The sequence below is a fragment of the Palaemon carinicauda genome, chromosome 11 (assembly GCF_036898095.1).
Source record: "Palaemon carinicauda isolate YSFRI2023 chromosome 11, ASM3689809v2, whole genome shotgun sequence".
NCBI lineage: Eukaryota > Metazoa > Arthropoda > Malacostraca > Decapoda > Palaemonidae > Palaemon > Palaemon carinicauda.
In genome coordinates, this window is record NC_090735.1 from 115,143,341 (window position 1) to 115,170,478 (window position 27,138).

Here is a 27,138-nt window from a genome sequence, read left to right on the forward strand (position 1 = left end):
GGAGTGCCCTTCAAGCTTTACAAGTTTTTAATTCTAGTAACCCTTTAATTTTAAAGACTTTAGAATGGATTTTTATTATTAGACTGAGAGGTATAACAGTTCAATTTTGCTGGGTTCTAGCACATGTAGGTATGTCTGGAAACAAAAAGGCAAATTTACTGGCAAAGAATGCTGATGCTGAGATGCGGCCAAGAAGGTATCCGATTCTTTGTGATGATTGTTTACCCAGCATTAGGAATTTGGTTTCTAATAGTTGGCAACAACATTGGGATGGTTTGGTTGAAAATAAGATGAAAGAGGTAACGATTGTTATATCCCCAGAAAGTATAACATGATTCCCCAAAAGTGGGAGACTACTCTTTGTCGTCTCTGCATTGGTCACACTCGGGTGACACATGAATATCTGCTTACTGGCCAATACCAGTCATATTGCGACGAGTGTTTGGTACCCTTGACAAGGATGACCTTCAATCAAAGGGATTATCTGGTGATGAAGGGTGGGACAGAGGTAGATGGAGAACGCTGGCCAGAAACATCGACCCCAAATAAAAGTGGGAAAAGATGCAGACAAAGAAGTAGTAGTTTGGTACTCTTGACAGTAAGGCATTTGTTGACCGAATGTCCCACTTACAGTAATGAAAGAAATATGTTTGATGCTCAAGATAAGGATGGCAGGTTCATCCTTGCCAAGATTCTTGGACATGATGTGTCCTACCATGCTAGCGGTATTTTTAGCTTTACTTCAGAAGCAGGTCTTCTGAAAGCTATTTAATTTTTAAAAGGACATCTTACCTTTTATGGTTTTCATTGAATATTTTTTCATTTTTATTTATAATAAATGATATCGGCAGCAATGACCTTAGATATCAGGATGCCAGAAAACTTCAAATCAATCAATCAATATTATGCTCTGGATGTTTGCGAGATCTATCTGTCGCCCTCTCCTGGCCTTTCCACGTGTGGACATGGCGATCGCTCGTGTTTGCCCTCCAACGGCCTCCTGCTGATGACGAACATGCTCGCCGTCCTGGGACTTCATTGTTTCTTAATTCTCAGCCTTCTGTTTCTCCCCACAGGAATCCTCCATCTGATGGTGATGATGATCTTCACGCGGCCAGCGCTCCATATGCTAGCTGTTCGCGAAGGCGAGATTCGCCATCTTCTCGTCCTCCGGGACCCTCGTCTTCTGATCGTTGTTTGCGACAATCAGATCATCACCTGAAAGATTGAATGTTATCACGATCTTGGCGCTCTTTTTCCAGAAGGCATTCTAACTCCAGAGCTTCATGTTCACAAGACTGAAGGTCATCATGGTCTCGGTGCTTTTCTCTTAGAAGGCGTTCCACTTCACGACCTAAAAGCTTGTGATTGCGGTTATCACAATCACGAGCTAGACGTTTTAGATCTTTGTCTGGAGGCTCATGTTCTAGATCGCGACGACCTAGATCATGAGGACAATGCTCGCACTTGCAAGGGCGATGCTCACCTTCATGAGGGAGACATTCACGCTTGTGAGGGCGCCATTTGCGTTCACTTGGTCGATGATCACAATCAAGAGGACGATGTTCATGATCGAGAGGGCAACGATCACGATCATGAGCTAGGCACTCTAAACATTTGCACCATTCAAGATCATGAGCACTACGCTCACGATCACGACACTCACGATCACGACGCTCACGATAACGATCCCGAACGTAACGCTCACGATCGTGATCTAGACATTCCTCTCCAAGAGGTACGGGTAGGTGTTCGCGCAGTCCATCCGTGCGACGCACCTCAGCTCATACTTATCCTCAACGACCTCCAACCAAACCTGATCTTGCTGTTGAACAACACTCAGACAGGCATCCAGCTGAGCTACCTCCATCGCCCTTTGCTGTCTGAGGCGCTTTAGCAAAGCGGTTGCCTATGCGATGCTCTCAGATGTGTTCCTTTGCCGTAATGCGTTCACCAACGCTTTGAGTTGCTCTCGTGCAAAGGCCCTCATTGCCTACTGTAGCTAGCATGAGTGGTCCTCCGGTGCAACAGGAGTCATCAGAGCTTCCACCTTTACGATTGGTACCTGTCGCTCACTAAACGAGCATGTATGCTCTCGAATCGCGCCAGTTGATGCGTGAAACTTGTGATTTCCACGAACAATTCGCGAGAAAACGTATCAGAATCGCCAGTAAGCGTAGTCCCAACATCTCCACATCCGCCTCCGGCTACTTCCACCTCTAGCGGTAAATACATACCCTTTCTCGAAGGGTTCAAGGAACCTCCTAATAAGTTTGTGGACGTTCCTATCAGTTCCTATCATCCTCTTCGCCCTTCGAAAGAGGATCTTCTGTTGCCTCAGAGGCTATCGCCTAGGTCAACACAGGCACCTTCTCATGTTCCTTCTAAAAGACGTTCTCCTCCTCCTGGACTACCTGTGGAAACCCTGGACTTCATGAAGAGAGGTAAACTTCCTTCTTGGTTTGATACCCTCGTATCAACCCTTCAGAAGTCCTGGGTTGTGGCTCCTCCACCGACACAGCCCCGGACTCCTCAAGTCAGAGTGATTCCTCGAATCCCGTTGGAGAGTTCAGAGTCAAGTTCATCACATGGAAGTGGCAATCACAGAAGGATGTCCTTTCTGGACAATAAGGCACAACGATCATCACCAACTAGATCCAGTGCCTAGGTGTCACCTGTTGTCGATCGTTCTCTCGAACGTCTTCCCTTAACTCCTGTCAAGGCGAGAGACGAGCAGTGATCTTGGCTGACCCAGGAAATTACGGTCCATCCCTTCCAAGCTCAGCAGATTGAAGTGGTTCCCCCAGAACTGCATCCAGCTTCCTTACCACCTGCAGAGGAAGAACCTTCGTCTCCCAGAACTATTATTCCCAAGGTATCGTAAGCTCCTCTAAACCCCTCCATCCTGGAAGGGTATTTTCCTCCGTGGAAAGAGTCCAAGGACTCAAAGTTGACACCAAAGAATGCCCTGTTGATAACTTAGACCTACCCAAGGCTCCTATGAATATGAGCTTGGAGGTAAATGATACTCTGGATACCGATAAGGAATATCTCCCTAGGGCAGCTAGTCCGAACTGTCATTTGGAACAAGAGCGCAAGGAGTCTGAGTATACCTTCTGGCAGGTCCTTGCTTGTATGAGGGCCATTAACAAGCTGTCAGATCCTTTCCAAGAAGGAAAGGAAATGGTCTTGGACAAGATCTTTGGAACTCAAAGACCCCCAAGAACAGTACAGCTTTGCCTTGTTCTGAAGGGTTGACAGCAGCCAGAAGGGAAGCTATCTACCAGATAGCTGGAACTTCAAGCCCAGGTGCTTGAGGCTAGATTCATCTTCTTGGTCTCCTTCCCTTCTTTTCAATCTGCTCCTTCCCTTCCTTTCAATCTGCAAAGGAAGTATTTCGAAATTGAGAATGAGCCCCACTCGACCACGTCCCTCGACCTCTCATTAGAGTCTCTAACAAGTTGTCTCCTGACTCAGACTATCTCCTCCTTGAGAGTTTCACTTTTGGCGGGTGAGCTCCTCAACATTGAGTGAGGCGCGAAGTACGTCATGCAGGCTGCTTTATGGTTCGACCTATGGTTGGGGTCCCTGAGCTACATTGTGCACTCCATAGAATTGTCCAAGGAGTCCACAAGGTGGACTTTGGAATCCTTCCTACTGTCGGGTACCCGGACACCTGAGTTCTTGTAGCACCACGCTGTCAACTTGTGGGCGAACGCCATACTCACGAGAAGGGACACTGTCATAGGGCGGCTTCTCAGGCAGGTGCCGAAAGTGGAAGTAAAGCAATTATGGAATTCCACTCCTGAGGGTTCCTTACTCTTTGTCCCAGAAGAGATAGAGAGGGTGGTTGAAAGGTGGAGAAAATCATCCAATGATTCTCTCCTCCAAAGGGCCATGACATCCTGGTCCTATGGAAGATTGTCTCAGTCTTCCAGGAATCAGCACGCTACTTTACCCCTCAACTTCTAGGTGCTCAGGCCAATATAATGTGTCTAAGCATCCCTTTCAGTCCAAAGAGCAGAAAGGGAGCAAGTCCTCCAGAGGTAAGAAAGGAGGTAGAGGGAGTGGACGAGGTGGTCGCTCCCGCTAGGGAGGGCAATCCTCATCACCAACCACCTGTGGGAGGATGCTTGCAATGCCTCTGGCGGAGGTGGCAGCATCACGGGACAGATCCCTGGATGATCAAAGTGATCGGCGTCGGGTATTGCGTCCTGTTCATTCAATTTCTCCTTTCTCTGACTCTCCGTTAACCTTTTATCCGAAGGGATCAATAAAGGAGCTGGCCCTCCTGACCAAAGTCCAGACCATGCTGCAGAAGGCCACTCTCTATGAGGTCACGGGAAGGGTCTCCAGGCTTTTCCAGTCGACTATTTCTTGTGAAAAATGTGTCTGCAAGTCTGGAGATCAGTCGTCTATCTCTCACCCCTGTACAAGTTTGTCCAACAGACTCCGTTTAGGATGGAGACAGCAGACATGGTCATACAGGCGGTTCGACCAAGGGACTTCACGTGCAAATTGCTTCTCAAGGATGCATACTCCAAGATCCCAATCCATTCGTCTCCTAGAAAGCATCTCAGATTCATACAGGAGAACAAAAGATACCAGTTGAAGGTTCTCTGTTTTGGTCTCGTGACAGCACCTCAGGTCTTCACCAGGGTGTTCGCCCTAGTATCATCTTAGGCTCACAAGAACGACATTTGTCTCCTCAGGTATCTCGACGATTGGCTGATTCTAGCGGACTCGGAGATAACCCTTCTTCATCACCAAGACCTACTTCTGGAGTTTTGTCAGGATCTAGGGATCGTGATAAATCTCAAGAAGTCATCCCTGCTTCCTTCTCAGAGACTCATATATCTCGGTATGATTATAGACACCGTCAAACAGAAAGTCTTCCCATTAGACAACAGAATACATAGGCTGAGAGAGATGGCAACACCCTGTCTCAGATAGGAAGATCTACTGGCCAACCAATGGTTATGTCTACTAGGTCACCTAACCTCTCTGATCCGTCTAGCTCCAAACGGCCGCCTCGGGATCAGATCCCTGCAGTGGCAGCTGAAATCTGTGTGGAACCAACACTCAGACTCCCTAGACACTCTAGTTCCTATCACTCGGGAACAAGAGACGAATCTTCTTTGGTGGGTAGCAGATGAAAACCTTTGAAAATGGGCAAGATCTTCTCGTCCCTCCTTTGGAATTGATGTTCCATACAGATGCATCAAAAGAAGGATGGCGGGCCCACTTGCTGCCTCACACGGTCTCTGGCCTATGGTCAGAGTCCGAAGGGTACCAGCACAGAAATCTCTTGGCGATTTGAGCAGCATTTCTCTGTCAGTTCCATCAGTTGTTGGCAGGTCACTGTGTTGTTGATGAGCGACAACACCACAGTAGTGGCTTACATAAACAAACAAGGCAGTACCTTTTCTCAGCCCCTATGCCATATTACAGTAGAGATTCTTAGATGTTCAGAACATTCAGTGTCTATCAGCTCGCTTCATTCCAGGCCAAGAGGAATGTGCTTGCAGACAATCTGAGCAGAGCTTCTCAGATAGTGGGCTCTGAATGGTCTTTGAATCCTCGTATAGCTAACAAAGTCCTGACTTTTTGGAGGTTTCCTGACAAGGAACCTGTTCACTACATCCCTGAACTTCAGGCTCCTGCTGTACTGTTTGCCAGTTCCGGACCCTCAAGCTCATTGTCGGGATGCATTTCAACAACAGTGGGACAACATAGACATATACGCATTTTCCCTGTTTTGTCTGATGAGAATTCTGCTCAACAAGACCAGAGCATCCAAAAATCTGATGATGACCCATGTAGCTCCACTATGTCACCACACAGAATGGTTCTCGGACCTTCTGCAGCTTCTAATAGATCTCCCAAGATAGCTTCCTCCAAAACCAGATCTACTCAAGCAACCACATTCAAACCCCTTTCACAAGACTGCCCAGTCTCTTTGACTGGGGTAGTGGTCGGCGGCGCCGACCCGGCCGGCATCCGTCAGCTGGGTTAGTGTCCGGCATCTGCCAGCTGGGGTAGTGGTCGGTGGTGCCGACCCCTGCCGGCTGGGTTAATACCTGGCGGCACTAGCTAATAGATAGAGAGAAAGTATGGAGTGAAGGTTACCTTATTACTGTCTGTTAACAGTAAATAAGGTTGTAAGTACTGTATCTTACTGCCTTCCTCCAGAAGGAGGGTTCAAATAGAAGGGGAGAATGTATTATTCAGGCTTCCATCCAAACACAAACCATTGCCGGTCACTGCCGGCCTCTGGTATGTGGATGGCAGTCCAAGAGAGGACTGAAAAACACTCTGCAGAGTATGGGTTTCCCACCGGCAGCCGGCACAGCCTTCCCGGAGCCTTGCGTCCATAAGGGAAGGCTGAGCCACTAAACTGCTGCTGCGAAGGAGCCCCGGTCAGCCCCACAACCCACCGGCAAGCGACGAGATTGTAGAACAATGGCCAAAGAGATACAATGACTAGGCCATCGTTAAAGGACAGAGGAGGGGGTAGGGAAAAGGGTCCTGTATGGGGTGTGGAAGAAGGCGGCAGTGTTGCCGGTCCTACCACACCCTGAAGAAACTCTGTTTCAATATCAGCGCCGTCCTAGGTGGCAGAAGAATATCTATTCTTGAACTTAGGGTCTGCCAATAGGGTTAAAAGGAGGGCGGCAGGTTTGTCGGCCCCTCTTAACCTGGGAGAAACAACGTTTCAGTGCCGGCGCCATCCTAGGCGGCAGAAGAATGTCTATTCTTCAGCCTAGGGTCTGCGAGCACAGGACTAATCTTCTAGACCGCATGGGAGAAGGTAGCTGCATCATACAACCACTTCAAGTGCGGCCTAGGGAGGTCTAGCCTCCTATGCCGGCAGCTGAGGCCGGCAGGGGAGTGACTACTCGCCCTGTCGGTTAGCTGCCGGCAAAAGACTGAATACTCTGAGGTTCTGACCGAAACCCAAAGTTGGCTATATGCTGGCCAGGGAGAAGGACAGAAACCACTATCCCAGTCAGGCCGGAGTGTCTACTCAGTGGCAAGACCAAGATAGGGTTGTAGCCTAGGCTAGACTCTGAGGGAGAAGGGAATACCCTTAAATCTCCACTGGAGACAAATATCGACTTATATATAATAATTCTAGGAGATATCTATCTCCGCCTGAATTAATAAAACGATACACGAGGGTAAACCGGGAACATGTATGAAAGTATACTAAAGCCACTAGGCTAGTAGCCTAGTGCCAGGCGAGACTCGGTTACCTTAATCGCCAAAGCTCTCTCATATACGATCGTGAGGAAGAGGAAATATATATATATATATATATATATATATATATATATATATATATATATATATATATATATATATATATATATATATAAATGCAATCAATATCTTACAAGTATAAATTGCCTAAATAGCTTCATATTTAATTGCTATCACAACTAGGAATGTTGAATTATATCATGCATGACAATAAACTAAAGCACTTAAGCTAGGAAGCCTAGCGCGGTGAGGTTCAGTTACCTAAATCGCCGAAACTCTAAAGAATACAATCGACATAATATATAACTTCCTAGAATTATATAACTGAATAGCTTCGTAAATATTCATGCTATTAAAACCGAGACAGTCGTTCAGACTAACTAAATAACACATGCGTTATGAATGACAGCGCCCATGGCGCCTTCGGTAATCGGCGAAGCTCTGACTCTTAAAAATTAATATAATTTCACTGTGAGGCAGGAGCTAAGATTTATACACTGTAAGGATCAAATACTCAACTTTCCAGAGGCAGAAGAGGCTGGAGATAGCATGATAAATCCAATAAATCCTAAAGTAACGAGAGAGCAACCGGGAAAATCACCGTGCGAGACCGCTACAGATAAAGGAATAGCGCGTGGGGTTGACTACAGCGCCATCTAGATACCTTCAGTAGTACGAGGGGAAAGGGTACCTTGATAACGGCTCCCCTTCTAAATTTGCCACTTTCCCCCTCGAAGCGAAAATGCTATTCGGGGTGAAGATCGCTATGTCATATCAAGCATACATCCCCTGATTATGCGATATCCTTGAAAGAAATTTTAAGGATGTTCGCGCCAGGAGTTAGAATTCTAGAGATCTAATGGTTAATTCTCTGGGAATATCACTGTAGCCAAATATCCCTTAGAAAGCTACCTTAAAGGAACCTTCCATCAGGACAACATGGCTTGAGCCCAAAAAGGTGTAGTATACGAAAATGAAAATAATTTTTATTTTTCCTATCTATAAATATTTTGGTTTTCACATTCCCACCCACTAGATCTTTGGTCCATCTCAACATTGCCTCACGACTGGCAACAATGCCCTACAACAACTTCATACATTTCAAATGAATATATATTACAGTAAAAAAGAAAAAAGAAACTTCAATAAAAAGGCAGGTTGATCAACTAAAAGAAATTTAATTCATCATCCGTACCTTCATCTCGTATCCAATTATATATATTACATTAGGTACATCATTTGACAGTTTCATGATAAAAAAAATGTGATAGAAATAGACAATAAACCATGAAACATAATGGATATTCAGTACATTACAGCTGAAAATTAGATTACCATCCATCCCTTCCAACAATGCTCCAATAATATACATTACATTACATCACATTACATCACTGTTGTTATTACAGGCAACATTACAGTATTACAGGCATACACAGTCTTGAAACTATCCAGGAAAAAGAAAAAAGACATTCATTGTAGTCCAAAATCAATCTCATAGAATACAAATCTTATCGAATTTGGACTATTACAGGACAATAAAAATTTACTAAATCTAATATAACTTTGTCATGGTCAAGGAAAATTTACAGTACAGTACAATGAATAAATCAATTACTCAAACCGTGACTCAATACAGATTTCCTCACACAAGGAGTTTTGTTCCACAGCCTTTTAACTACCCCAATGTGGGAATAAAAAAATGACTAATAAAAAAAAGTTATTACTATACAAAAACTTGAAATAAAAACAACTGTTCAGTACTCAATTCAGTGGGAGATTTATAGTTCTTTTTCTGAGTCTTAAAATTCTATCTCAGGACATGCGCCATGATTCAGCAATCTGCTGGCAAGCCATGTTAATTTCTTGCAGCACCGGAGACAGACTAAGCTGGCGACTTTCCAGGTACAAGCTGGGTGTCTTTAATTGATCGATAACCTCGCATAACAGTTGGTATTTACGGGTTATCAACATTCTCTGAGGTTTACCTGACACAGAATCCATAGATTCAGAAGAGGACAATAAAAATCCCGAAAAATCAGGTGATGACTCAGGGCAAAGTTCTGTTCCAGACGACACAAACAGTGCTGTTGTGTTCAAGTTGAATACACCTGACTGTGCCACTTCAGCCTCGAGTTCTGACACGTGTTTCAATCTACCATCTTAATGTTGGAAAGTGTTTGATTTCTGAGGTGACCCAGGAATGGAGGAAAGTTCCCTCTCTGTAGTATTCGTCTGATCAGTGAGACGAGGCCTCCACTTCATGATTTGAGGCTGAACTAAAGGTAGGTAAGGAACTGGACCTTTTGACCTAGTCCATGGTGGAGTATATCCTCTAGAGATAGGATTTTCAGGCAACAGTCGGTCGTCATAATCGGGTGGCAAAAAGCCAAGAAAGTCATGATCAGGACAAATGGATACTGCCGAGTCAGAAACAGGGCTTTCTAAACTAGCAGGTCTTGACAAATCTGGACTGGTACTCTTGGAGCCAGCCGAAAGTGGTTCCTACAACGGAATGCTGGAAACTTCCCAGAATTCCCAACTCCCTGGAGGATGAACGACACCTTACTCTGGGAAAGAGGAGGCCAAGAATCGTGGTGTTGGAAATTCAGGTACAGGAGATTGAACTACCAATTTGGGAGTCAAAATCGGGGTTTCACACTTTGCAATAGGGCTGTTCTCCCGTAGTTGGAGGACCACACGATCTCGAGTAGATTCAGGCTTCAATACAGGAGTCTCATTCAAATTTTCTGGGGGATATAACCATGCATCCAGTGCCCTTTTCCTCTCATAAGTCCTTGCTGGCCTAAGAATGGTTTTAGGCTGAGTAATAGTTCTTGTAGGAAAGTAACTTTTCCTTTGTTGTCGGGACTTGTTACAATCCTGAGACAAAAGGTATGATGTGACTATTACAACCACCCCATAGGAGTCACTATCAATACTAGAACCCTGACTCTCAGAGATTTCAGAGGAAGTCGGACTATTATCCACAAGTCCTGGACTATTTCGAATCTCAGTTAAAGGATCAGAACCCCTCAGATACCAGAGAAAGTACCTCCTAAGATAGACCGAAGGTTCAAGCCAGGCCTTTAACTGGATATGATGAGCTTTTACCAGTTCACCATCAGGCAGTCTCTGCAGCTCATTGGTGACCTTATTCTTGTGCACCTTAGTAACACGGAATAACCCCTCAAATCTAGGGATGAGCTTGTTCGACAAAAGGTGTCCCAACTGGTGCACCTTCTTACCAGAGAACTCTTTAAATGTTTTAGACCGAGGATGTTCTTCAGCCCACGGGTCTCTCGTTTCTGCTGACAGCAACAGGATACTGTCAACATCGGGAGCACCATTCAGTATGTTCTCAGCTGGAGTACAGCCAATCTCAGTGTGGTGGGAATGGTTGTTGCTGAGAACTGCGCGCGCCAATAGTCTTGCACGTGCGCCAACAGTCTTCCGCGCGCGCGCCAGCAGTCTCCTGCGCGCACTAATAGTACTCTCACGCGCTCGTCAATGCCCCTGCCCTTGCGCAACCAGTCACACGCTTCGGCGCATTCTATGGAGTCTGTACAAAACTACACAGTGCCTACTGCCCGCCGGCGCACCAGCGCTCTTCCGCACTTTCCTGCACATTTGCGGTCTCAGATCCAATGCGCCAGGTCTTGCCAAAGAGCCAGTGCTCGCAGATCCAATGAGCCAGCGCTTGCCTGCTCTCCAGCGCTCTTCTGCACATTCACCGGAAACTGCGCTTCAGCGGAAACTGAGCACCAGCATCATCCTGTGTGCCATCGCTCCAGTGCTCTCCTGCACTCTCGCGCAATAGGCAGAAAAAAGGAATAAAACTTTTTGGGCAGGTCATCATTGCCCCATTCCTCTCTCCGCAAACACATAACATGGCTTCCGGGAAAAGAGGAAAGAGGCTTCACAGAAGGATTCAAGATCCCGCAGATTCCATCTTACAAGGGCAATCAAAACGGGGAATCCTTGGTCCCTGTCTCTTCTGAAGTTTCTTTTTTCCTTGACAGACCACCGTCAGCAAACAGGAAAGCATCAACAGTCTGATCTCTAGATCACTGTTTGCTGATGGCTAGTTCACGGTTTGCTGATCGCTAGGTCGCCGATCACCAGATCGCCAATTGCTAGCTCAGTGCTGGTCTTTGACTTCTAGTCCCTCCAATGAATAACAATCTCCGATTGCTAGCGTTCCAATCACCGATTGCTAATCAATAACCAGTCATCAGCTTGCTGATCACTAGATCACCGATGGGCAGCTCATCTTTCTTCGATCATTGAACTCAGCTCACTGATCTCTGACCAGCCCATCTTCAGCTTGCTGATCTCTGACCAACCAGGAGGGACCATAGTCAGCTTGTTGATCTCTAGCTCACCATTGGCTCACATACCGCCGATTCACCGATCATCGGCAATTTGCCAGCAGTTCGTGACTTGGACTTACAGTACTAGTCAACCTCTGCCCGTAGTTCCCTAGATCAGAAAATATACAACATACTTCTCACTACTGGCCGTTCGCCATCACACTAAAGTGATTGGCAAACGTTCAACAACCCTCATCAATGGCTTGTCGATAGGGAACTACTTGCGAGCACTCTCCAACTGCACAGTAATCACGATACCCAGCCGTTAACCATTGATTAACATTCGTCAGATTAATTCTATTCTAAGGAATAGTATCAATCCCATCAGGGCGCATGGTAGGGCTAAGCATTGCCTTCCTTCTGTTAGTTAAAGGAATTCTCTCTCAGGGAAGAATTCTTACACTGGGTATTGCGTCTGATCCTTTACGACACGAGTCAAGACTCTAGCGTCAACAATCTTCCATGCAAAAGGATCCGCAAGGAGCTGTCCCTTTGGGTTCATGTCCAACCCATGTTGAAGTTCGAACAAGGGCTAAGACCTCAGGTCTTCATTTGCACAGTGGACCTAAAGGACTCATACTTCTAAGCCCAAACCATCCATCTAGGAAGGTTGGAAGATTCAGTCTCGACAAATAAGAAACACCAGCTCAGGACTCTGTGCTTCGGTCTTTCCACTACACCCATCCTGATCTCACAGGATTGGCTTCTGTCTCCTCCATTTCAGGATGACTTATTGACCTTAGCAGACTCAGTGGCAACCTTGCATTAGCACCGGAACTTCTGAAGTCTTTTTACCAAGATCCAGTGATCAAGGTAAACCTGCAGAAGTCTTCCTTACTTCCCTCCCAGAAGACTGGTGTATGGTGTATCTGGGAATGATTCTGGACACCAATCTCCAAAAAACCCTCTCAAAAATGAGAACAACTCCCATCCCAGAGTGACTTGAGTCTGACTGGAATCACGGAATCACGCCCTCGATCCCCCAGACATTCTGATCCCCATGGGAACAGAAGTTTGGATGAACCTCAAGGGATGGGTGTCTGTCGAGTTTCTATAGAGCGGTATAACCTTCTCATCCTTCCCCACCCATTGGACTTGATCCTGTGCTTAGAACACATCAAAAGAAGAGAGGAGGGACCATATTGCTGCACCAAACGACCTCAGCCCTCTTTATAGAGTCCGAAAGTACCTTCACTTAAATCTCTTAAGAGATGAAGGCCAACTTTCCGGTCCTTCAGCAGCCTCATCAGTTCCTAACAGATCACTCAGTGATGTGATGGGCGACAACACCACACACCACATAGAGGCTCACATTGGCAAGCAAGAAGGAACTTACTCGTAGCCTCTTCCAATCTAACAGTATAAACACTAAGATGGGCCAAAGTCCGTCCGGTACCACTATCAGCCTGCTTCATTCCAGACTAGAAGAACGTGCTTGCCGACAATCTTTGCACAGCATCTCAGATGAGGTATACCGAATGGTCTTTGGATCACCTTGTAGCCGACAAAGTCCTGACTTTACGGGGTCCTCCAACTAGGGATCTGTTTGCAACCCTCCTGAATCTCAGACCGCCGTTGCTCCCCAGCCCTAGACCCCAAGGCGCTCTGGCAACAACGGTGGGTACAACAATGACGTTTACGTCTCGTCCCTGTTTTGTCTGGAGAAGGGCACTCAAGAAGCCTCTCAAGGACTCTCCTAGCTCCGCTATGGCATTGCTCAGAACGGTTTCCAAACCTTTTGCAGCTCCTGATAGAGTCTCCAAGAGAACCCTCTCCACATCACAGACAACCCACTTCGACACCTACCACAAGCTATAGCTTTGCTATGATTGGACGCCTGGAGACTACCCAGTGCCTCCTCTCCCACAGAGGCTTTTCGCAATAAGTTGCGAAAAGGTTGTCTAGATGTCTGAGGAATTCCTCAGCATCAGTCTACCAGGCAGTATAACATCTTATGTGATTGGTATCATGTGAAAGTGTTTCTCTCCCCTCGATACCTATACTGTATTCCAGTAATAGCGGAATCCTCGAGTAAATGCAAGAGGAAAAAGACCCCCTATTTAGTTCCAACAGGTGAAGATGATCACTCAACCTTGATCCTTCACCTTCAAACTGAAAGGAAGGGACATCCTCTCATCACTAGACCTTTTCGAACTCATACGGACTTACAACTTGCCTTTCTCCAGTCGGAATTGAGACCTTCCTCTCGGAACATAGTTCGAATTCTCCGATCTCTAAAGAGACCTCCTTATGTTCCACTTTGCCAGACGACAAATTTTCACCTGGTTTAAGAAGACAATGTTCCTACACACTCTGACAGCAGCCATACGAGTCAAGGAACTTCATGGTCTCCCTTCCCACATTGCCCATTAATAAGAAGGGCGAAAGGCAATGTTCAGGTTCGTCCCCGAGTATCTCCAGAGGTGACGGATCCTACACAAGTCTCCACTCATACGGACTTACTTTCTAACTCATACGGACTTACAACTTGCCTTTCTCCAGTCGGAATTGAGACCTTCCTCTTGGAACATGGTTCGAATTCTCCGATCTCTAAAGAGACCTCCTTATGTTCCACTTCGCCAGACAACAAATTTTCACCTGGTTTAAGAAGACAATGTTCCTACACACTTTGACAGCAGCCATACGAGTCAAGGAACTTCATGGTCTCCCTTCCCACATCGCCCATCAATGAGAAGGGCGATAGGCAATGTTCAGTTTTGTCCCCGAGTATGTCGCCAGACAGTCTCCAGAGGTGACGGATCGTACACAAGTCTCCACTCGGTAACGGACGATCCAGATCATCCGTTACTGTACCCAAGGTAAGGTATGAGACTCTACCTTAAGAGAACGGCAACAGCCCACCCGGGTCCCTTCTCTTGTCATCAGCACTGGGAGAGACTAAAGGAGGATCACCAAAATATCATCTCAACATGACGACTCACGATGTCAGGGGCATAGCTATGCCCCTGGTCCTTCTTAGCAGATTACTCTGTGACGCAGGGTTTACAAGAAAGGATGTGAATGCTTCAGGTGACTTTCACAACCTTTCTCCTGCAAGACGTGACCCACAAGAACTCTATATGATTTCTATCGGTCCGATGGTGGCTGCACAACAGCTGGTTGTATACCTCAAGCTCCTTATTGGACAAGTAGCAGAAGGTTGAGGGCACTGTTACCCGATGTTAGTCTGCGTGAATGAAAAGATTTGAGTGGCTCTTATTCTTTTCTTCATCCTACCCTCTCATGGGGAAAGCAGCATCCTGGGTTCTCTGCATAAGCTGACCTCAAACCACTGCATATAAACCATGCTCCCTTGTGTACCTAGTATTAAGGTAATACTGTTGTGTCCCCATACCCTGGCGAGGTGGTATTGGGAAAATCTTGGTTACATCAGTATTTTTCCTACAATAGACTCTGAATAACTTTACCTAGACAGTCACACTTTTGCATGTCTCAACACAGCTTGCGTAGGCCGCGGACGTAGCAAGGTTTTAGTGAGGGCAGGGACTCCTTATTTTTTAGTACTAACATACTCAGATAAGGAGCCCCAGGGTAAAGCCAAAAGCCAGATTGGCAGGGACGTCCACCCTTCCTAATGGGTGAGTCACCCCTAATAGATAGCGTGGTTTGTATTCCAGTTACGGAACAAATGACAAATTCGTAGATAATTTGTATTTTTCCTAGCTATACAAACCTTAGCTATTTATACAAACTTGCCCGCCAGCCCTATCCCCCTTGAAGTCCTACCTCCAAGCAAAGTGAACTAAATCACAGGTGTGTGAACAGGAGTGGTAGCGAGCTACACCCCCGCGATGTGGGTAGTTACCCCTCGCTAAATTTTAATGGCTCGTCATTTCAGCTCCGCCGAAAATATAACCCCTTATAAATAGCTAAGGTTTGTATAGTTAGGAAAGATACAAATTATCTATGAATTTTTCATTTTAGGGCTTTTCTTCAGTATGTAGATATGTAATGTTTTTTGTGCTCTACTATTCCCTATCTTGTTTTGAAACTTCCACCCAATATATTCTTATTTCTGATACTATCCATTCTACCTTTCTGTTACTACCCATTCTACCTACTGATTGACTATTGTGGCATAGGTTTTCATTTAATAGTGTTCTGTATAAGATGGACATCGAATATGAACTGATTTACTTGTTGTTGCACCTTTTTTTATCTAAAATTTGATTAATCAGTTATCATATGCAAAATTTTATTCTAGCATTAAAGTTACATCTGATACAGATGTAGAGTACAGTACTCGTATACAATTTAAGTGCTAATCTGTACATGGCCTTAATCAAAATGTTCTTTAGAGAACTTTGAAGTTTGACAATTGTGCAATTTGATACTAATGCATATCAGAATTATAAACAGTCTCTTGTTAGCATTGCCACTGGATATTAGGAAATGATTCACACTTACCTAGTGGGATTCATGCCTTTGTTTTCATGTACTCATAGATATTATAAGTTTTTTGTTTTATGAATTTTGGATAATTTGCTTCAAAGTTAGAGATATTAGTATAGTATTACATTAACAATTTTCTTTTGTAAAATTGTTATGCAATTCAAAGTCTCTAGTACCATTCGATATAATTATTTTTTTAACAGATACATGCCTCGTGATGGCATAATTCCCCTTACGGAACTTTGGCCTGGATGCGAAATGCGTACACTTGAAACTGGCCACATTACTGCATATCTCTTCAATCATCAGGTGTTCAGGTAAGTACAAATGGGAATAAGTTACTCTAAGGTAAAAAAAAAAAAAAAAAAAAATAACTGTTGACCCTTAGCTCCACCTTAGTACATAGTGCACTGTAATCTCCTGTATCTGCACTTCACTTATCCACACTCCCATGGCAATTTTTCCCCCTTCAAATATCCATCAATGATGTTTGGTACCCTTAGTGTTTTATTAAAGACTGTTTAAAGTAGACTTGATTACAGTATACTAACAATATTTTATTAATCTCAGTTTTCATGTTACTGATGGTATAAGTGATTATTATTATTATTATTGTTATTATTATTATTATTATTTTTATTATTATTAATAACTAAGCTGTAATCCTAGTTGGAAAAGCAGTATGCTATAAGCCAAAGGGCTCCAACAGGTAAAATAGTCCAGTGAGGAAAGGAAATAAGGAAGTAAATAAACTATATATGAAAAATGATGAATAATAAATATAAGAATATCAAGATCAGTAACAGCATTTTAACACATCTGTCATATATAGTCATTCCACAATCTAGTCAGAGCTGGAATAAAACTTCTAAAATATTGGGTAGTATCGAGTCTTATTATGAAGACGACATGACTGTTAGAATTAATGGCATACCTAGTACAATGTCCAGTCACGTTCAAGAGTGATACTGTGTACTTTTATTTTCTGACAAATTGTTAGTCTAAAAAGCAATATCTGGCAATTACAGCAATTTAAAGCTAAGTTCGATGGGAAGGATTTTATTTTTATGCATTTCTATCATGACTATAGCTACTGAAGTTTCTCATCTTTCAGCTCTATAATTTATTTGGTGTTGCCCATGATGCTCCATCATCCCATTGGCAGCCAAGCAAAATGTAGACTAAATTATGAATGTAACAGTATGTCAACTGATAAGTTGCAGCATTGTTTCACGGTTTCTCAGGCATGCCAACCTTTCGGAGTTAGGGAGGCAAATTTTCTTGTTATTGTTCAGGAAGATTGCGTGTGATTGACAGTCCTGGTTTTATCGTTCGTATTTCAGAAGGTTTTTTACATTTTATATTAGATATATTCTTAATATATCTACTGATCGTTCTTAAAATTTAAGAAGTTTATAAAAAATAGAATTAATTCTTTTCACTTGTGAACGATAATCAAAGTACATAGAGTCATCATTTATGAATGTTATTGTACAGGATGGTGCAATTTGGGAAGATCACAATGCAAAGGATGGTCAAAATTAGGAAAAATTTTATGCAACATACATAAAGAACTAACTGAACGATGATGCCAGAGATTAATATCTAGATCAGGAAAAAGAAAGTTGATAGACCGCAAGTTTTTTCCAACAAAGTGAGGTGAGATTAGCAACTAAAAACCAGATAGGAGAACAATACTCAAAACAAGGTAGAATGAAAGAATTAAAAGATTTCTTCAGAATAGATGGATCATCAAAAATCTTAACTGACTTTCTCAATAAGCCAATTTTTGGGGCAGTTAAAGAAGAATCATACTGAATGTATTTCTTAGAAGTAAATTTGCAATTTAGAATTACACCTAAAATTTTAAGTCATATAAAGTAAAGAAACATTATTAATGCAGATATCTGGATGTTGAGGAGCCACTGTCCTCGCCTGATTTTTTGACGAATATTTTTCAAATTGATGAAAATAAGTAAATTCGCTCAAAGTCATCTCTGGCATCCTTTCTATCATGGTGACAAGTTGTACGGGAAAATATTTAGAAACAATGGAGATATGACAAATTTAAAAACCCTCCCCCTTCGTTTCTTCGAAGTCAGGGCAGTATGGCCCGTAGATTTGATCTTTGTCTGTCCTATGAGTTAGTTATTTTCATTATTATTCACTTTATTTATCTCTAAATTATATTTATTTGATTTGTCATACGTCTGGCAGTGATGTAGTCTACCTTGGATCCCTCACAAACTTTCTGTCACAGCAAGTGGAAGTTCAGTCTGCACTCTCTCAGTGATGTACTGTATATAAATTGTTGTTTAGCACTCCGTGTTTTACCCTTTATTCATGGTTTTATCATGATTTAAAGTAATTCATAACGTGAATTAACATTCAACTATGTATTTTACCCCTTTCAAACATTTCATGTAATGAGTGCCTTATGTTATCCCCCGAGATTGTAAAAAGCAAAATTTTACCTTTAGAGCTGTTTTTCTCGGTTTCACTTTTCCCATTCAAACTGTTAAAACTCTTATTTTAAAACAAATTTTACAGATAAATATACCACTTGAAAGAAGAAAAGCACATTTTTTTCTCAGGAAACAGATTTGTAATGAATGAAATTTGGGGCTTAGGAGTTTAGAGTTCAACGTTTTATTGAAGAAAAATGAAAATATTCATATAAATTTTTTCTTTCCTATTATCGAAAAAAGGGTTGCTAGAGATCTTCGCAAGTAAGTTTCAATGCTATAGCTTTAGAAATAAAGTACTAGAATCAAATCTATTTTTTTTTCATCCATAGAATTGAGACAAATCATCCAAATGTTTTGAAATTTTCGGGAAAAGATTACCTCATGAATTCTTCAGAATTTGGATGAGAAATTCGTATTTGGCGGTCGGCCCTTTAACAATCATACTTTGAGTTTTGTTAGGGTTTAACTTCATGCCCTATGATTTCCACCATGTGCTAACCTGAGCAAGATTTCTATTAAGTGATGCAGCAATCCCAGAAGATGGAATTAAGGCAAAGAGAGTAGCATCATCTGCATATGCAACAAGCTTGTTTTCTAAGTCAAACCCCCCATATCATATGTAATGGGTCAAGAACACTACCCTAAGGAACACCAGATATCACTTTCTTATATGCACTATGGTGCCCATCAACAACTCGTTGCAATCTATTACTTGAAAATTCAATATTGACGCTAAGAAATTAGCAACTTACTCCCAACTGTTTGTGTTTTAAAATGCAGCACTAAAATAAAGGCCGATCATACAAATCTCCTTACCACAATTAAGGGATTTCTGTACAGCATTCGAGATGGTAAGAAGAGCATCACATGCTCTGAGGCCTTTGCAAAAGGCAAATTGCAAACTATGAAACAGATGATGATCTTCAGCATACCTATTTAGGTGTTATGCCAAAACACATTAAAAAACTTTAATATGGGAGTTATGGAAACTGGGTGGTAATTCACACTAGTGAAATTTCCATTGACTCTTGAATTTGAAGGCAGCATTTTATGTTTTAAAAGCAACTTTCTGGTGTCATCATCATCAAATTTTGAAAACTAGTATTCGAATTCAACCCATCGCTACCTTAGACTTTATTGTTTGTTTACAGCTCGGGGAGCACACATTTCAAATCATCAAAAGGAAGATGGAGAGCTTGGTACAGTTGACAAGATTATCCAAACAGTTTTTGGTCGATGAAATGAGGGAGAGAATCTGTGTTTGTGTAAACAGGATTAGGAATAGCCTCTATAGGCCTAGCCCTAGCTTATGAAATATTTTAAAGGCTATGCCTAGGTCTGGCTAGTGAAGGTATAACCTACTATGGTAGTTTGTAATGCTGTAAACTTTGTGTACTAATTTTGATATGTGTGGGTAATTCTGCAACCCGCAAATTAAAAGATTACATGCTAATCTAACAGGTAACATTTGATATACTGTACAGTATTTTGCTGTTGAAAGCCATACTTGTTTTAGTACTTTAAAGTCACAGCTGAGGCAGTTTGTTTACAAGTTTTGATGATGACAAACAGGGTAGGAAGAAGAAAGCATGTAAAAACCACAGTATGGAGCGACGTCAATTTCTTTGAAAGTGTATGAAAATATTGCTAGTGTGACAATGCCTTTGGAGCTACCACAAACACATTTGCCTACTGAAATATTATTACCAATTCTCTAACAAGTGCAAAAAGAACCTCTTCTTGCTAATTTGCAGAAAATAACGACAATTTAGGAGCTAAGAAATCTGTGGCCTTTATTAAAAAAAAAACAAGGAAAAATACCATGTGGGTCTACACCTTCAAAAGCATCAAGGTCCATCAGGAGTGTTTTAATTTTATGTGACTGAAAAGTTAAACTAGTTAGTTTAGCATCAGGAAAATAGAAATGAGGAATATTTACCTTCTCATTACTCTGCTTACTGTCAAACACATCAGCCAAAAAGGATTGCCTTTTCCTTTGGACAGTGAGTAACAGAGCCGTCTTGTTTGAATACAGGAAGAACTGTTCTATCCACACCAAAGAGTGCAGATTTAGGGTAGCTCACCACTTTTGTTCCCGGGTTGTCCAAGAAGGGGTTTCTTTTATGGTTAAATTGTATTCCTTTTCAGTTGAAGCATAAACTCTGAGCAACAGCTCTTAGCTGAGTATAGTTATTCCAAGTTAAATCACCTATCCAAAAATAATAGACCTGCTTCTCCAAATAATAATATCTACAATCGTCATTGAACCTCGATTGGTCTTTCACTTGGTATTTCAACACACGAGAGGGGTACCAGTTCAAATGGTAGAGATCATACAAAATGCCATTCCAGTCTGCTTGAGATTTTATATATATCTAACATATTTATAGCATGTGATGAGGTTATATGGAGTTGGTGGAAGGTTGTTGCAAGCAGTGAAAAGTTTCTACAAAGGTAGTAAAGCATGTGTTAGAATAGGAAATGAAGTGAGCGATTGGTTTCCGGTGAGAGTGGGGCTGAGACAGGGATGTGTGATGTCGCCGTGGTTGTTTAACTTGTATGTTGATGGAGTGGTGAGAGAGGTGAATGCTTGAGTGCTTGGACGAGGATTAAAACTGGTAGGCGAGAATGATCATGAATGGGAGGTAAATCAGTTGTTGTTTGCGGATGATACTGTACTGGTAGCAGACACAGAAGAGAAGCTTGACCGACTAGTGACAGAATTTGGAAGGGTGTGTGAGAGAAGGAAGTTGAGAGTTAATGTGGGTAAGAGTAAGGTTATGAGATGTACGAGAAGGGAAGGTGGTGCAAGGTTGAATGTCATGTTGAATGGAGAGTTACTTGAGGAGGTGGATCAGTTTAAGTACTTGGGTCTATTGTTGCAGCAAATGGTGGAGTGGAAGCAGATGTACGTCAGAGAGTGAATGAAGGTTGCAAAGTGTTGGGAGCAGTTAAGGGAGTAGTAAAAAATAGAGGGTTGGGCATGAATGTAAAGAGAGTTCTATATGAGAAAGTGATTGTACCAACTGTAATGTATGGATCGGAGTTGTGGGGAATGAAAGTGATGGAGAGACAGAAATTGAATGTGTTTGAGATGAAATGTCTGAGGAGTATGACTGGTGTATCTCGGGTAGATAGGGTTAGGAACGAAGTGGTGAGGGTGAGAACGGGTGTAAGAAATGAGTTAGCGGCTAGAGTGGATATGAATATGTGTTGAGGTGGTTTGGCCATGTTGAGAGAATGGAAAATGGCTGTCTGCTAAAGAAGGTGATGAATGCAAGAGTTGATGGGAGAAGTACAAGAGGAAGGCCAAGGTTTGGGTGGATGGATGGTGTGAAGAAAGCTCTGGGTGATAGGAGGATAGATGTGAGAGAGGCAAGAGAGCGTGCTAGAAATAGGAATGAATGGCGAGCGATTGTGACGCAGTTCCGGTAGGCCCTGCTGCTTCCTCCGGTGCCTTAGATGACCGCGGAGGTAGCAGCAGTAGGGGACTCAGCAGTATGAAGCTTCATCTGTAGTGGAAATGTGGGAGGTTGGGCTGTGGCACCCTAGCAGTACCAGCTGAACTCGGCTGAGTCCCTGGTTAGGCTGGAGGAACGTAGAGAGTAGAGGTCCCCATTTTTTGTTTTGTTTCTTGTTGTTGTCGGCTACCCCCCTAAAATTGGGGGAAGTGCCTTTGGTATATGTATGTATTTATAGCACATCAGGGATAGGCTGCTCAGTCTTAATTGCTAACGAAATCAAGGCATGATCAGATGTCCCAACTAGAGAACCAACCTTACCTGTTATAAGCCAGAGGAGTCAGTATATACCAGACCTCCTGTGACTAGCTTCCCTTATGATTAGCTCCTAGCTTGATTTAAAGGCAAAGTCCAAAGCTCTTAAGCCATGGAGAACATTAGGAGAAACAGAATTTAACAACTACCTATGGTGAGCGTTAAAATCACCAACAAGCAAGAATAAATGCTTTGTATTTTCAGAATCATCTTTAGAAATAACACTTTTATAAGAATGAATTATGGTGGTCAACAGCTCTCTAATTTTTACCATGTTTTTTTCCAATTATTACAATCTCATTAACACTTATGGTTAAAATATATCCTTAATAACACATGTGTATCATGAAAAAATATTCATCAACCTACATAACTACAAGAACTTATCAGCTCAAACATGAATGGATACACACTTTGTGGAGGGAAGGAGGTAGCCCAGTCCAAATAGCTTGACTTGAAATTGTTCTATGAACTTTCTCACTCATTTCAGCATGCATGTGACAGTAATTTTCACATAATTTTTGTGTATACAAGGTATTTCAAACATTAAGGACTGATGTTTATTGTGAAAGGAAATTATACTGTACAGTAATATATTTTTTATTTACATCAGAGTAAACAAACATGCAATGTAATTTTAGTAGACATTAGCTTAGACCACATTTATTCTTTATGATGCTTCTATTAAATATTAGTATTTATGCTATGAAATAAAGCATAAATTATTTATTTGTTATTACAAAAGAAGCCTATCTTTGATTAGTTCAAATAGACATGCTAGTGTAGGCTGTTCTTCAAATGTTGAAAAGTATTCGTTGGTAGATGAAATCATACAATAAAGAATTTTTCCTTATGTTGAAATGAGCTCACCTGAGAATCCATACCTTTTTTCAATAAGAAAATAGATACTGTAGCTGCAAAGCGGTGCTTGAAATATGTTGGCACACACACACACACATATTTATATAAATTTAAAAAGAGGAAAACTTGTTTTCTTAAAGTTTCATATACTTTTGGATAGACAGTTAATTTTTCATCTTGGGTTTCTTTTCAGACAATCCATCCGTGACTCCTTCCAGCGGGTTATTGACAAATACTACACTTCAGACATCTCTGCACATGGTTGAGATGAGCTGTTGGAGGAAATTATCTTGATTTGGAGCAAGAAAAAATTCAGTGTTTTACATGTAAAGAGTAAGAATTCTGTTTGGTATAATTTAGCAGTAACAGAAGAGGCACTTGAGAAATAATTTTTTTTTCTTTTTTTTTTTATAGATGGTGTTTTCTATGGCCAATTTATAAATTGGATGTTGGAAATTTTTTAGGTTACTTGCAAGATGATTTAAAGTTGCTATATTAGCAATAACATTGTACAATTGTTTATATAAGATGAAAATTTCTGCCTCACTTTTCATAGCTATATAAATGGTACTCTTAGTCTAAAAGCTATTTGATTACACTGCCATCGCTTGCTCCAGTCTGTGATGCAAGGGAATAATCACTTATAGAAATTTATCTATTGCTGATGAATTATAATTAATATTGATAAATAATGTTGTTCATTACTTGCTTTAATCAAATGTGAAATTTAATTTTATTTCCTTAAAGTAGACTACATAGTGTGCTACAGATTCAGTATGGGCACTTGTTTTTGAAGTCCCAGAAATATTGCTCTTAACTGTAAATATGCTTGGTACAAGCACAAATAAGTTATTCTTCTTCCCAAGAGTCATTAGAACTAAGATTATTTTCTCTGACGTATATACTAACTATAGAGTGAGGTTTTGGGATCATTAGCGTACAGTTCTTCAATAGTGTTAGAAGATGTTTAATTAAGTTTTCATATATCATTATGTAGATCAAAATGAAATTTTTTGAAAGAGCAACAATTCTTTGAAATATGAGCGCTTGATGGTTATATACTGGCTAGTGCTTCCCCTGGCATTCCATATTGATGGATTTTACCAGATTTTCATAGATATGCTGTGATGAAATAAAAACTAGGATTTTGAAAAGTAGAAGTAGCTGACAAATGATTCATTATGAAGTTTGTTAATTATAACAAAAAACTTCAGAATTAGAATTATTTACAAAAAAAATGTTGAAACAAAAGTATCTTTTAGAAGTGTTAGGACTGAAGACTGAAATCCTGTTTAGGTGTGGAGTGATAGTTTGTGTTTAGTCAAGTCTACAATCACTAGATAAAGCTTTTCATCATTCTGCTAAACTTGACTGACTTATTGCTTGTTTATTATTGTTAAGATGAATGTATTCCATTGTCTCTTATCTTCACCTTTCTTACATTGGATTCAAGTTGACATGTTTTTTATTTTAATACTGGATAGATAATCTACAATGCATTGATCTTTGATAGTTATTTGTTTTTATACATAAAAAAAGATTTATTTGCAGCATTGCGAGTTAAAACAGACTCACTCAAATTAGTTTCTTCATTTACTTCTTCTTTGGTTTTAAGACATGGAGTAATTAGTGTATTAAAAAATTATGAGATGGAGGCATAGAGAGGTCATTGTGAATATTCATAATATTCTACTTGTATTGGGTGAATGTGCCATATGCATTGAAAATACCATCTTAGCTTAGTTTTTTATTTTCTTGAATGTTAAAATACTATTATATGCACAGGCAGCTAATGTCTACCAAGTTAGAATTCCAATTATGTATACAGGAAAAAATCCACACTACCTAGCCGGTGTCATTTGTAGGGGTTTTGAACAGAAACCATAATTGCTGTACAGTATTTTATTTTTCAAAAGCGTGTACTAACATATACAGTATATAATTTTCCCAGTAATATAAAGAATAAAGTATCTGAGGCCATCTGACCATACATAATTTTTTTTCAGGTCACCCATTTCAAATGTTCCGAGATAACATTTATATTCAATTACTGTACCTTTATATCAGAGAATGATGTTTTTAGATATGATATCACCAGTTACATCCCAAGCAGTTTGAGCAACAACGTATATAATGACTACTACATATTACATGGCCTCAAGTGTACTTGATAGATAATGGATGCCTTACATTGCTGAAATGAAAGTTTTTATGTGAACCTAATTAGTAGATGTCTAATTATCAGTGATAGAATAAAAAATCCTGTTTTATGAAGAAATAAGAGTAAATCAAAACCATTTTATTCTTTGGCTTAATCCTTAATGCACACTTGAACTGGAAAGCATACACTGTGTACATAAAGGCTTATGGTAATTTATTGGAAAGTTTTGTCTTTCAATCCGGGAGTTCGTAGTTCTAGGCCTGCTCAAGCCAAATAGTTTCTGATAGTGTTTGCAACTTTGCTGTCCTTGTGAACCAGGGAGGAGGGGTTTTACGGAGGCTTTAATTCTACCTTTTGAGTAATCGGCAACCTTTGCCTGATTTTCCCTGGTCCTAACTTTGGCTGAGCGAGTATCCAGGAGCTGATCACATGTAAATCTGGTTGATCTTTAGGTCATTGTAGTTGTCCTTTGCCTCTGCCAATAATGAGTGACCTTTGAATAAAGCAAAAATATATTAATCCATGAAAAAAGCAGTATCTTACAGTCTGGGTGTTGATAAGCTTTATTGTTGCTAATTAAACTATCAGTAATAGATATGTTAGTCTATTTCTGTATAAGAATCAGGATCATAACGAAGGACCAAGAATTTGCATCAGTGTTTTTAAATGGTTTCTCTGTATATCCTTATAATTTTATTGTTTTTAACCATCTTTCAATACACCAAGACCTGGAATCTGTAATTCTTCCATAAAAAGATTATATAATCAAGAAACATTTTCAATAGTTGCCATACTTCAGCCTCTCTAGTCATACCTAATAGACAATGAATCAATAAATAAGAGGATTGCAATTTCTTAAGTACAAGCATTTCTTCCTCTTTGGACTTTCAAGTGCTGTCATATTTTGTATTAGAACTAATTGATTCTATTTCTTAGTACTGTGTTTTTACATCAGAATTGTTCATTCTAAAATCAGATGTTAATTTATTAGATATCTGCCATCATAGCAACTTGCAATTTTCAGTCAGCCATTCAAAATTGTTCGTAAAAATCTGTTCGCCAAGCAATTAAGTTTTAATGCTCTAAGTTAGATGAAGCTAGAGTTTCTGCTGGAATATAGTGGATTCTTGTTGGGGGCATTAAAGGAAATGCTTCTAATGAAGTAGCCAAAGTTGTAACTACCATACGTGTAACCAATCCTCATCTCAATTGAATCACTAGTAACATTTCCTATTTTTTAACTAAATCACATAACCTTCCCTCATTTTCAATAAATAGCAAGCTTCAATGGAATAATTAAACAAATCAAACATATCAAAGGATTGCACCATTCTTCATACTAAATAAAGGTGCTGTATTGAATATATAGGAAGAGGATTTTTAGCTTATAAAAATAATTGAAGTTGTATGTAGTTTTAGTATTATTGCAGTTGTGGTTTTAGTATTATTGCAGTTGTGATTGCTTTGGCACCTGATCCCCCCAGTTAAAACGGTATTATTCGCTCAGGGGCGAGGGTATCAGAAGGCGCCACCTTCCTCATTGTTGCCAGGTTTGTAATAAAAAAGGGATTTTGACGTAGGAAAAATCTATTTCTGGGCGAGGGACCTGTGCCGCCCAGTGAATAAGCTCCTATTAGCACTTATTCTTAGGTAATTTACTGCTAAATATACCAGAGAAAAAATGTAAAGGAGTGCTAGGTTAACTAGCTCGCTCACCTATTGGTGTCGGTATAGAATTGGGCGTATAATCCAGAGGTCCCGCACTATTTAGATTCATCCACGACAAAGACCCCAATAGAGGAGAGCCGTTCAACCTCACTCGG

At 41.1% G+C, this 27,138-nt stretch overlaps 1 protein-coding gene across 2 annotated transcripts in view; it reads left to right on the forward strand.

The window, feature by feature from the left end:
- Nucleotides 1–25,453, forward strand: part of LOC137650133 (protein ABHD18) — a 131,265-nt gene extending 105,812 nt beyond the window's left edge. For both annotated transcript variants that reach the window (XM_068383278.1, XM_068383279.1), the window contains exons 9-10: nucleotides 16,253–16,366; nucleotides 23,348–25,453. In XM_068383278.1, coding sequence (XP_068239379.1) covers nucleotides 16,253–16,366; nucleotides 23,348–23,420 — 187 coding nt within the window. In that variant the 3' untranslated portion in view covers nucleotides 23,421–25,453. The remainder of the gene's footprint in view (nucleotides 1–16,252; nucleotides 16,367–23,347) is intronic.
- The last annotated feature ends 1,685 nt before the right edge of the window (nucleotides 25,454–27,138 follow it).